This window comes from Rattus norvegicus, chromosome 1, assembly GCF_036323735.1.
Source record: "Rattus norvegicus strain BN/NHsdMcwi chromosome 1, GRCr8, whole genome shotgun sequence".
NCBI lineage: Eukaryota > Metazoa > Chordata > Mammalia > Rodentia > Muridae > Rattus > Rattus norvegicus.
The window spans coordinates 173729100-173742339 of record NC_086019.1 but is presented as its reverse complement, the minus strand read 5'-3'; the positions used below and the strand labels follow the sequence as shown (position 1 = coordinate 173742339).

Genomic DNA, 13240 nt, shown 5'->3' with positions numbered 1-13240 from the left:
AGCAGCCACACCATCGGTGTCGGTCGCTTCCCCTCTCCACACTGGGTGACACAGTATACAATCATTTAGAACTACACTTGAGAAAAGTTTACCAGGTATGAAAGCAAAGAATGCAAGCCCGTGGTTTCACCTGCCTAAACAGAAAATGCAGGTTTTCTGGCAAACATTTGTCAAAAACACAGAAAATACTTAGTTACAAATAAGACTTGGGGTTCATTTTTCTTTTTTATTCTTTGTCTCCCCATTAATGTGATTATAATGCTGTTTGTGAAATAATAAAGTGTAATGGGAAATGGAAAGCAATTCCATTTACGGGGCTGGGGATTTAGCTCAGTGGTAGAGCGCTTACCTAGGAAGCGCAAGGCCCTGGGTTCGGTCCCCAGCTCCGAAAAAAAGAACCAAAAAAAAAAAAAAAAAAAAAAGAAATTCCATTTACTAAGTACCACAAGTTCAAAACCATCACAAGTTTAGTGATAGACGCTCCTTTGGGATGAACATTAACAGAGGCCTTGAAAAAGTGTGAGCAGTGCAGGAAATGCTCTCTGTAGAAGAGAAGCACACTTAGGCCCTTCTCTGCCCTTGGTGAAGCGGTGTCACTTACTGCTGAGCCCCTCCTACTTTGAAGGGGGTGGAGGGCAGTAACAGATGATGGAAGAGGAGAAAAAGATAATGGGAAAGATGATTAACGTCAAGAGAGACTAAAAACAAAATAACGAGAGAGAGAGAGAGAGAGAGAGAGAGAGAGAGAGAGAGAGAGAGAGAACAAGCAGTAAGCATCAGCTGGTGGCAAGAGGATCAAATCTATCCCTGGCTAAATAGAGAATTCAAGACTGTGACTTAGCTCATCAAGGGAATACCATGAGGAAGCACACATTATGGCCATGTGTGCACAGGATGAAGGACTACAGTGGGTTTGACAGGATGCTGTAGCCATGACATCTGCACAAGTCAAGGAGACAGCCTTTGCTTACCCACCACAGTGAGGCCAAGCCACCACCTTCAAGCTCCAGGTGACCTTTTGTTTGCAACTCATATTCTCTATTCAATTCTCAAAGCAGCTTCCTGAGTTCTTCTGGAACCTTCTAAAATAGTACCTCTCAAGCCTGAGAGGCTGACTTTCAGCCCCTGCACCAACAAGACCTGGCTCCCAGCAACTGTGTCTTTCCTGTTGACTTGGGACACATTCATATACATTATAACCAAGGAGCAGAAGGACCTTTTGACCGTAGCACAAAGAGACACTTTCTCACTCTACTATCCAAGTAAGCTGAACAATGAGTCACGTGTGTGCCAAGCTTGCTTTACAGAAGAGCCCCAAGCAATTCTAAGGCTCGTTCAGCTCAGGAAGCAGCCTGCTTCCTCCTTCCAGGCAGATTTCACTAAAAATAACAAAGAAACTTCAAGCTGGATGTGATTTTTCTAGGTCTTTGGCTTGAATTTTTATTCTGTCAAAAGTTCTCTCTGTCATTAAAGGAGCAACCTACATTTTACCTCACTTAAGATCTCTTTAAAAGTATTTCAAGTTTGAGTTTTCACTGCTGAAAGGCAATTCTTCCAAGTAAGTGTGTGGCAGACACATCCTGTTTTGTTCTTGGTTCTAAGGGAAATGACACTAATAAAAACTACACTTTATGCTTTACAGGCATACGTTTCCAGGAACATCGCCAGAAGAAAATGTGGAACCAACTCAAAGGGGCGTTCTCTCTCTCTCTCTCTCTCTCTCTCTCTCTCTCTCTCTCTCTCTCTCCAAATGTGCCAATAGAAACACCTTGACTTTACCATGTGATTTAAATATTTATTTAACATTCTTTTTTTTTGGAGCTGGGGACCGAACCCAGGGCCTTGCGCTCGCTAGGCAAGCGCTCTACCGCTGAGCTAAATCCCCAACCCCTTATTTAACATTCTTAACAATCATTCTGGGTGATGGAAAACACAGTCAAACGAATACTGTAGATGCGTTATTCACACACTGCCACTGTTAAACAATATTGGCTGAAGTAGAGAAAAAAACCGACTCTTTGGGTACGATACATCATATCTATGATCTCAGCACTTGGGGTGGAAACAGAATAGCCACAAGTTTGAGGCCAGTCTCAAACCATGTCTCAAAAAACAAAACAAGTAACAACATCAAAAACTGTAAACTTAAAACACAAGTGAACATTATGATAGATGGATTACTAGAAATATAAAAATTACACAGGAGTGGTGGATCAGGAGCACACGTTTGACCCAGCACTCAGGAGGCAGAGAGGCAGGTGGATCTCTGGTGAATTCAAGGCCAGTCTTGTCTACATGGTAGGTTCCAGGCCAGCCAGGAAGAGCGATCCTGTCTCAAACAAACAAACAAGAAACAAACAAACAAACAAACAAGTGTGTGTGTGTGTGTGTGTGTGTGTGTACAAGACAAATACATCCTATTTAGACTCTATGTAATGACCAGTAAGCTTCTCATATGTACATGAGACTCTCTGAACTTGTAAGACTTTAAAATTCCCAACAGACAAGTAGAACCCACAAAGACATTGCATTTTAAATTTTATTTTTTAAAAATGTATGTTTTTATGTTACGTTTTCTAAAACTCTGCATTTCAAAAACAGTTCAAATATATAGTTTTTATGTTGTTAAGTATGTAGAAAGAAAACAACATTGACTAGGTCCACAACCTAGTGTGACCTTGAGGTGCAGTGCTTGGTCAAAGGGCAAGTGACTTGCTGGAGCTCAGTATGCCAAGGCAATGCTTAAACCTCAAGAGGCTGACTCAGGAACTGAAGCAATTCCACATTAATCTGCTCCAGTAACCCATTCTCTACCCCACAGAAATACTCCTGCTCACTGAAGGGTATAATTCTAACTCCATTTCTACCGCTGTCATGTAAACCAGGTAGGCCTCAACCTCCTGATCCTCCTGCCTCAACCTCCCCTGGTGCTGGAACTGCAGCACACGCTCCTGATTCTGAGAGGAATTCTCCATCTCACGAGGAGGCACTCAAGGATGCAAAGCACAGAGTGAGCCCACAGGAGACTCGACAAAGTCCGCTGCACCAGAGAGAGGTCGCTCTCCTCCCAACAGGACTTCATGTCTGAAGGAGACAGAATGTTCATGCCAGCCTGCAATGATGGAGTCCAGGCTGGGTTCTGGGCTGCAGCAAAGACAGCACCAGGCCTGTTAAGGCCCACGTGGGTCCTGTTGCTCCTCTGGGTTATCAAGAAGCTGACCAGAGTAGTGGCTCAGTGATAACAAAGCCCCCAATCAAGAAGGCACTTCCTATGTCTACAATAAAGTAAGCACTCATCCTTGCTGCTTAAGTGCAAATTCTGAAAGTAAGACAAAATGGCTTGCAAGTCCGCCATGGGTATTTTAGTAACAGAAAAAAAATCTAAAATGTCAAGGATAAGAGAGCCATCCACTTCTAGTTCCAACACACATATAAACTTGGAATTCTGAGTGTGGGCACAATATCTTCAAAGACCATATTGGAAGGCCGGGAATGGTGGCACGTACCTCTAGACTCAGCACTCAGGAAGACAGAGGCAGGCAGATCTCTCTGAGTTTGAGACCAGCCTGGTCTACATTGTCTGTGCCAAAAGAGCTAGGACTCTGTATAGAGACCCTGTATCCAAAAAGAAAAAAAGGCCATGGGGTTGGGGATTTAGCTCAGTGGTAGAGCGCTTGCCTAGCAAGCACAAGGCCCTGGATTAGGTCCCCAGCTCCGAAAAAAAGAAAAAAGAAAAAAAGGCCATGTTAGAAACCTTTCATGGAGCTGGAGAGATGGGTCAGCAGCTAAGACCACTGCCCACACCCACCAGGTGGCACACAACTTTCCATAATTCCAGTTCAAGGAAATCCAATGCCCTCCTCTGACCTCTAAGGCTGCCAGCACCAGGCACACATATGGTGCACAGACATATATGTAAACAAACACTGATACACAGTAGTAGTAGAGCAGCAGCAACAGCAGCAGCAGCAGCAGTAGGAATAAAATTCTCTTCCAAGAAAAAACATACCACTGAGCAGCAGCCATGTCTGTTACAGGCCTTCAGGTCACCCATTCTGAATTAAGCTGGGCAGTGCTCTAGGGTGTTGCTTTCCATGTCCCCTTTAACTGTCACATACACTTAATACCTAGACAGGATCATATTTAACACCAAGACAGTGTTCCCCCACAACCATAGAGAAACTGCCTCTCCCTTGCTATCAACGGCTACCTATTGTTAATCCGGAAGCCCCTTCTTACCACTATCTGATTTTTCTGCAATTTACATTCTCATTGCCTCCTCTTATCTCACAGCCTACACCGTTCTGCTTCCTTTACCAAGTCGACTTCCTCCTGCTGCTATAGAAACAGCCCCAGGTTCCCCTTGGCCCTCACAACTCCTACTATGGTCACTTCCTCCCTGTAACCCACTCCTGTGGTTTCTCCATGTCTCTCTCCAGCCCTGGCTTCTCACACACTCTAGCAGTGTATTTCCACAAGGATATTCTACCTATAACACTAAACATGCCACACCCATTACATGCCCCATTTGGTGAGCATGTATCCTGGGTTCCAGCACTACATCAAGTGTTTCAGTACCGTCAACTTCTCTAGCCTCACAGGGTACACTGTAGAAAGCAGCTATCTCCATTCTAAAGGTGGGGAGACACAGACTGGAAGATTACTTGCACTCTGTGAAGAAGTGGTAAAGCTGGGTTTCAAAATCAGTCTGTTTCAAAGACCATGCTTTATAAAAAGCATTGTGCTACCTCTAGATGCCCAGGATTGAAATGTGCCTGTGATTTCCCATGACCAGGCACTATCAACATGTGCAGACAGGGGACAGAGGATAGAAATTTAATCTGCTGGTTATGACCAGTTAGCTGTGCTCTGCAGAGGACTCCATAACATCACAATCACAATTTCATGAATGTAACTGCCTCACTCGGGAAACTGTCATCTTGACTCAGAAAGATCCATGACTGGTCAAACCTGTCCTGCATGTCTGGTTTCCAGGAAACTGCACAGGAACCTTACTCCTAGTCCCCAGTGCCCTCACCTGGGACATTCCAGGGGTAATGCAGGATAGAATCAGCAGGTGCTTTCCTTTGCGTTGAGATCTAGTGAAAGCCATCCCCCTAGGCTTTAAACTTGAAGCGGAAAAGCAGTAGCTCCTCCTAACAGAAGAGAACAGTGTTCTGGGTCCTACGTATTCCCCACAGAGCACCAGCCAGCTCGTCCACAAGCAGACAATTATGCTGTCCTTGCACTGAGCAAACACTCTTAAGATACCATGAGGATGGGGTCACCTACAATCACTCACTGTCCCTGCAAAGCTCCAAGGGAGATTTTTGATTTCCCCCAAATCCCCAAGTTTGAGCTTTTCTGTTTTCAACCTGTTTTGCCTCTGATCAAAAAACAACAAAAGTAAAAACAAAAACAACAATTATCAACACTGAATCAACACAAATTTTGCAGGCCAGGTCCTCTAGTGCTTATACATCTAAAAAGTCCCCAAAGCCACACCTTACCTCTTCTGGCACAATAATTAATGGATACTTGTCCTCCGACAAAAAGTTGAAAATGACCCACACTTTGAATGCATCATCTTCTGTAATAAGGAGTGGACTCTTTGTGAGGTTTTTCTTGACACAGAGGGTCCAACACATTCTATTGAATTCAATCTTGTCAAAGTTGTCTTGGACCTAAAAAGGAAAGAGGAAAACTCACAAGCCTGCCCAAAATAAGGTGTCACACACACACACACACACACACACACACACACGCCATGCACACAAGCACAAGTACATAATAAAACAAGACAGGCCTTACTCCTGATACTAACACTAGGTGGCTGAGCTAAGTAATTCCACTCAGCCTCTGTCCTTGACGCTGAGCACAGATATCCGTCAGAGCTGAGAATGCCAAGCACTGTAGGCCAAATTCCGTTATCTTTTTTACCCCATTTTTATTTATATAGACAAAGATGAAACCTTGATGCAGGAAAACTGTACCCCTGAGACAGCTGTACCACTCATATCCTAAACCTAACACTCTGAGTCGATTACTATGCTATGAAATAAAAGGCAAAGTTATAGAACTTGGTCTATGTGCTTACATGTTAAGTTTATTAGAGAAAACATAGTAAGTAGACAGTATTATTAGTACGTAATCAATAGTTTCTCGTTCCTCAACAAGAAAAATGTATACCATAATTATTACTTTCCAGAAACAGATACCACTCAATACTAGCCTGTCTCTCTGAGAAACATAACCACAATTATACTATGGTGTGACAAATGTTGTAACTAAGATTCCATGGGAACCCTGAGCAGCTAATCCAACCTGAATGTGGGGCCATTGATATCTGAGCTGAGGTGTGGCTCAGTGGTGGAATGCTTATATCACATGTTCAAGGCCTGGGTTTGTAAGTAGGAAACTACATGCTGGAAGGTGGTCTCAGTTGGACAGAATCCACCTGGTGGTCATTTAAACACAAAGGAAGTTTATTAGGAGAACAATGAATCACAGATCCAACATCATCAAGAAAAAAGAGGCGAAAAAAATTAAAAAAAAAAAAAAGAAAAAAGAGGCGGTGCTGTGCCAGTACCACAGTACAGTAGGAGTCAGAACTTCAGCCTGAGTCAGTCAGAGGATAGACTAGTGGGGACCCCACAGCCAGTACAACATGAAGACAGCACCTCTGTGCCTTTCCTGGGGCCTCTATGCCACTCACACAGGGTCTCCCTTAGCCTGGGGCATGTTTTCATGTTCAAGTGTCATGGAGTAGGGAAAATAAGCACCTATACTTTTCTGTGTCTCCATGTGAGACAGGTCTTGCTCCCCACCAAGAGCCTGGGATATGTCTCACATTAGAGTTCAATGCCAGCCAGACCAACCTGGCAAATGTGCATGACAAGGAGAGTTGAGGCTATAAGGAGAAGAGCTGATCAGAAAGAGGTTGGTCACTCCTGGTAAGGAGTCAGGACTTTATCTGTACTGATAGCTGAAGGCTCAGTGGTCTTCATTTTTTAAGCCGTATTCTGGGACAATATGGAAGGCAGTGTGGAGGAGCTAGAGAGCAGGAACAAGAGCTTTTCATTTATCTTTGGAGAAGCACTCTGTGTTGTGTATAATGTGAAGCATTTGCTGGCCTCACAGACGCGTCTCTTGATCTTTAACCAGTCTGTGGTTGGCAAGCCAGCCTCCGAGAAGTCGAGAGATGCTCTCTGTACTCTGTCTTTACCCCATCACTTCCCATGCTTCTCCATGTGTGGCAGATCAAGTGTCCCTGCTTGACTTGTTTATTTATTTAGCCCCAACACCATTTATTGAAGACTTATTTATATGTGAAGGTCAGGAGCTATCTTTCAGGGGTCAGTTCCTTCCACCACGTGGATCTTGGAAACCAAACTCAGGTTGCCAGATTACCAAGTGCGTCAGCCACCAGGGATGAAACCCCGAGCCTTGTGAATGTTAGACAGGCATTTGAACTTAGTACATCACCCCAGCCCTCACTTAGACTAACTTCCTATTAATTTTATAATTTGAAAAACACCCCTGTTTTATAGATCAGGAAATAGGTTCAGAAAACAGGGAGGTGCTTTACTCAAGTTTACATGATTGGTTCACATGAAAACTAAAGCTTAAAGGGCAACTCTTTCCACTCTGTCAGAGATAAAAAGCCCTGTGGGACACACGTTATCTGTGCAGAACTGCTTATAACAGCCACGGACAGGACACCAGCTCAAAGCACTAAGTGAAAGCAGGCCATGTGGAAAGGGCATGTGCATAAAAGCACAAATTCCTGCTCTGAGGAACAAGAACTGATTCCCTGATTGTGTGGTAACTCGAAGGGAGCGGCTTGATATGTAACTGGAAAATGAACTGAGGCCACATCACAAAGGGCTTAAGAAATGGTACCCAGTCCAGCTTAGTACTTTGTAGAAAAGAGAGCATTTGAAGTGCACCTTAAAGGACTTTGGAGACCAGCTAGATGGCTCAGTGGGTAAAGACACTTACTGCTAAGCCTGATGATGTAAGTTTGGTACCTGGATGCCACACAGTGGGAACAGAGAACTGACCATTAAGTGGTCCTCAGTCTTTTGTAACACAGTGATGTGCACACACACTAAATACATGTTCTGTTTGTTTTTTAAAATCAGGGGGATTGACGAAGACAAGGTAAAGCATCCAAGAGCAGGAGAGGAAATGGCTGAAGCAAAGGCACGGGGTCAGCAGCACTCACACAGGGTGACTTGGGCTGACCAGCAGGAAGATGACAGATCAAACACCAGTGGTAAAGTCAAACTTATGCTACGTCCAAGCACAAGAGGAAACAAAGGTTTTTAAAGGTAGGATGTGGCTCTGCTTGAAAAGAGCAAACTAAACACACTGACATGTTGTGTAGAGGTTTTCAGGAGGTAGAAGGAAGGTGCACAAAACAAGGGAGAAGGAGGGAGGTATTCGTCTGTGGACATCTTTAAGTTGGTATTCTAGAAATAGACATCCAAAAACAAAGAAGGGAAAAGCAAGCCACAAGAGGTCAACTTGTGAGACAGAAGACAATGGCACTGTGATGACCACAGACAGAGGATAGAAAGCAAAAATAACTGAAACCAGAAAAAGAACTTCAAGGTGGGCACAACACACCTGTAATCCCAGCACTTGGGAGGTAGAGGCAGGAGGATCAGCAGGTCAACATCATCCCCCTCTACTTGGTGAATTCAAGGCTCCTAGGTTAAGAACAAAGGACTTATCTGGAAAAATAATAGTAACATCACATCCAATGGTGAGAAGCAGAAAGCCCTTCCTCTAAGAGGAAGAATAAGGCAAGGACATCCACCTTGTTACTTCTTGACATAATACTAGAAGTACTAGCCAAAGCAATGAGGCAAGGAAAATAAGTAAAAAGCACACAGATTGGAAAGGAGCAAGCCAAGTAAGTCCCTAGTGTAGATGACTGAATCTCATGTACTGTGTATCTCTTCTTACTTCAAGAACATAAAAGACTTACAGTGAAAACTGTAACATAAAATACTGCTGAAAAAAAAGATATGAATAGGTAGCAACACATCTCATTATGTTCATGGATTAAAAGAACTAAGATGTTCGTAACACCTAGAGTAATCTACAGATTCTAAGAAATTCCTGGGGTTGGGGATTTAGCTCAGTGGTAGAGCGCTTGCCTAGGAAGCGCAAGGCCCTGGGTTCGGTCCCCAGCTCCGAAAAAAAAAAGAACCAAAAAAAAAAAAAAAGAAATTCCTACCAAAATGCATTTTTGCAGAACCAGACACAGAAAAAAAATTCTAACATTCATATGGAATCTCAAGGGATTCTATATAGCCAAAAACAATGTTACAAAAAAGAGAGCGAGCGAGAGAGAGAGAGAGAGAGAGAGAGAGAGAGAGAGAACACAAAGCTGGAGGCCTCACATTTCCTAAAGTACAAACAAAGCTAAAATAACCACAGCGTTACATTATGAGGATGTAAAGACAGGCCTGGAAACACACAGAACAGAATGAGTCTTCAGGTGTATAATCATGTGATCTTCAATAAAGGGCCAAGAATACACAGCGAAAAGACAGTCCTCAATTAGTACCGTTCCAGAGACTAGATAATAACACACAGTAGAATGCCCTTTACACAAAAATCAACTCATAAATGTTTGAAGCTAGCTCAGTGGCCGGGTGCTTACCTAACACGCACAAGTCCCTGAGTTCGATCCTTAACAACACATAACTGGGCAAGGTGGTGGCAGCTGCTATCCAGCACTGGGTAGATCAAAAGCTCAAGAACATCTGTAGCTACACAGTAGGTGTGAGGCCAGCCTGGACTACATGAGATCCTGCCTCAAAAAACAAACAATTATATCAAAGTGAATTAAAGATCTAAACTATACTCATACAACTTCTCAAAGAAAACATGGAACACTCCAAGACACTCTAACAACAAGGGTATCTTATTTTTAGTAAGCATGCATTTATAAGGGGTTAATTATTAGAAAACAAGATTCCTACAACTCAGTGACAAAACTACCCAACTTAACAATGGCCAAAGGAAAAGATCTAAATGAGCAAAGGCTCGACTAGACAAGCCTACATATATAGATAGAGATAGATAGAGATAGATAGATATAGAGATAGAGATAGAGATAGAGATAGATAGATAGATAGATATAGATATAGATATAGATATAGATATAGATATCAAGAGAATGTCTACAAGTGGCCAATAAGTCTATGAAAAGATATTCAAAGTCACTTATCACAGGGAAATGCAAATCAAACTCAATGAGCTAAGAGCTCATACCTATCAGATGGCCATCATCAAAAGAAAATCAGTGAGGTAAGGGTGTAGAGAAACTGAGCAACGGAATACAAAGGGCCCAGTTTCTGTACATCCCCCTTTGTGTGCTGTTGCTAAAACTGAAAAATGGCACAACTACTGAGAAAAGCGGTACAGACGTTCCTTAAAAATTAAAAATGAAACTACCACATTATCCAGCAATCTCATTACTGGGTAAATATCCAGAAGAACTGAAAACGGGACCTTGAAGAGATACTGTATCCCCAAATCCACTGCAGCACTGTTAAACGACAGCCAAGAAGAAACACAGAAAAGGCAAAGTCATGAAGCAGAAAGTAGGTTACTCATTTCCTGGAGTCTGGGAAAAGGGAGAACTGAGAGTGATATAAAGGAATACAGGATTTCTCCGAGGGATGATGGGATAGTGAATGTCCTGACAACTACTACTATTTATAACTATTCAACTACTAAGTTGTGCACTTTAAGATAGTAATTGTGAGCTAAGCATGGTGGTACACACCTGTAATCTTAGCACTCACAGGGCTAAAAGCAAGCAGAGTGCTACAAGTTAAAGGCCAACATGGACTGCGTAACAAATATATAAAGGCCAACCAGAGCTGCGTGGCAAGATACTATCCCAAAAAAACAAAAACAAAACTGGGTATCATCAAACATGTCTTTTATCAGAACACTTGTGAAGCAGAGGCAGGCAGATTTCTGTGAGTTCAAGGACAGCCTGGTCTATGTAGTAACGTCTGGGCTAGCCAGAGAAATCTTGTTTTTAAAAAAAAAAAACAACCAAGGTAGGGAGTAGGCACTGGGGAGGTGGTTCAGTGGGTAGAGTGTCTGTCACACAAGCATGAGGACCAGAGTTCAAATCCCCTGAAACTAACATAAAGCTGGGCGTGGTCACGTGTCTGTAATCACAGCACCCCGATATACAGAGAGAAGGGAGGCAAAGACACTCACAAGGTAGTTAGACTAGCATTAAGAGTGGATAAAGAACAAAGAGATCCTTACTCTTGTGCGCACCAAAGAGGATCAGTTGGGGCTGTGATGATGTCCAGCATGTCAGAAGGCAAACAAAAGAACGAGTTTTATATGATGTGAATTGTACCATAATGAGAAAAAAATAGTTTTATGAGCCATAAAACCAGAGCAAAGGTGTGGAGCTAAGAAAATGCAGGACAAGGGAAGGCTCCTGCTGTGGTCTCATGCATTTCTACCCTCAGATTCCTCCCTAAACACAAGCTCTTCATTGTCCTAGCCCAGTGGCTCTCACCCTTCCTAATGCTGTGACCCTTCAATGCAGCTCTCATGTTGTGCTGACCCCAACCATATAATTGTTTTATTGCTACTTCATAACTGCAATCTTGCTGTTATAAATTGTAATGTGCAGGATATCTGATATGTGACCCCAAATGGGTCCCAACCCACAGGATGAGCACTGCTGCTCTAGTTCATACCAAAAACAAAAAACAAAGCACAAATCCTTTCCAATATAAGGCCATATTGTATTCACATCTGAATCCCCAGTGTCTAGTATGCAAGGTTCATTTGTTTAACTATTTGTAAAGGAGCCAAGTATGGTGTTTTATGCCTGTAATACCAGCACTTAGAGGACAGATACAGGAGGACCACCATGAATTCAAGATCAACCTAGACTACAGGATGAGTTCAGGCCTGCCTGGGGGCTACAGGACAACAGAGCTTTTTTTTTTTTTTTTTTTTTTTTTTTAGTGGTAAGCATTTACCAGGTATCAGTCACTGTACTCAAACTCAACAGCAGTGAGCTGACCGCTTGGGCACAGAATGCCCATTCCAGAGGCTGAACCAGATCCTTAACACCACTGTTGTAACAGAGCAGCGCAGAATGCTGTGAGAATTCCAGTTCACTCTGAAAGGGTGGGGCACTACCTAGGGAAGTGACTAGAGGATGAACAAGACTGACTGTATTCTAAAGTGAAGCCTGACTGAGGGAAAGCAGGAAGAACCTTGGCATAAGAGGAACAGAGAAAAGGTCAAACTAGTCAGTCACGCTGAAGCACAGCTTAAATGTCCACCAACTGCTGAAGGTGTGAACAAAACATAGTATGTCAGTGAGAGAATGGGGAGAGGGGAAATGAAGGGAGGGCTTTTCTTTTTTAAGAATGCTTGCTGCTCTTGCTTCTTGCTGGAACCCAAATTTAGTTCTCAGTACTCATATCAGGTGGTTCATTATTGATAACACCAAAGCCAGGGTTAATCCCATGTCCTCTGCTGGACTACAAGGGCAATGCAAGCACTTGCATGTATAAATACATACAGGCACATGTGTGAATGCGCGCGCGCACACACACACACACACACACACACACGAATAAAACTAAAAATAAATCTTTTTTATTTTTAATAATATTCTGCCATAAGAACTGAAACAAGAGAAACAGGCAAGGTGACAGATGTCAGATACAAAAGCTGAATGTGGGATGATTCCATTCAAAATGAATGGCAAAAACAGGCAATGTATAGACCAGTGCTTGCCTAGAACTGTGGGGAAAGATAATATGAATGATAGTCGGATTAGATTTTTTTTTTTGGAAGGGAATAACCAAACTGTTCTAAAATTGATTATGGTATGGTTATACAAAACCAGCCATACTAAAAACCAACAAACTAGAAGGTTAAGCAGCTAGATTGCATGGGATGTGAATTCTCTGCCAACAGCACTGCTATTTCTTTTTATTTTTTTTTTTTTTTTTTTGGTTCTTTTTTTCGGAGCTGGGGACTGAACCCAGGGCCTTGCGCTTCCTAGGTAAGCGCTCTACCACTGAGCTAAATCCCCAGCCCCTGCTATTTCTAAACATATCGTTTCTTTAAACCACATTGCTCTTGCATTTACTGACCACGGTATTTAGGAGCATAAAGTCATGAAATGCCTTATTCACTCAAAAGTGCACAGCCTAGAACAGCA

At 42.8% G+C, this 13240-nt stretch overlaps 1 protein-coding gene across 3 annotated transcripts in view; it reads right to left on the bottom strand.

The window, feature by feature from the left end:
* Swap70 (switching B-cell complex subunit SWAP70) overlaps positions 1-13240 on the bottom strand; it is a 61203-nt gene that overhangs the window by 21201 nt on the left and 26762 nt on the right. For all 3 annotated transcript variants that reach the window (XM_017588986.3, NM_001106288.1, XM_063285799.1), the window contains exon 3: positions 5511-5684. In XM_017588986.3, coding sequence (XP_017444475.3) covers positions 5511-5684 — 174 coding nt within the window. The remainder of the gene's footprint in view (positions 1-5510; positions 5685-13240) is intronic.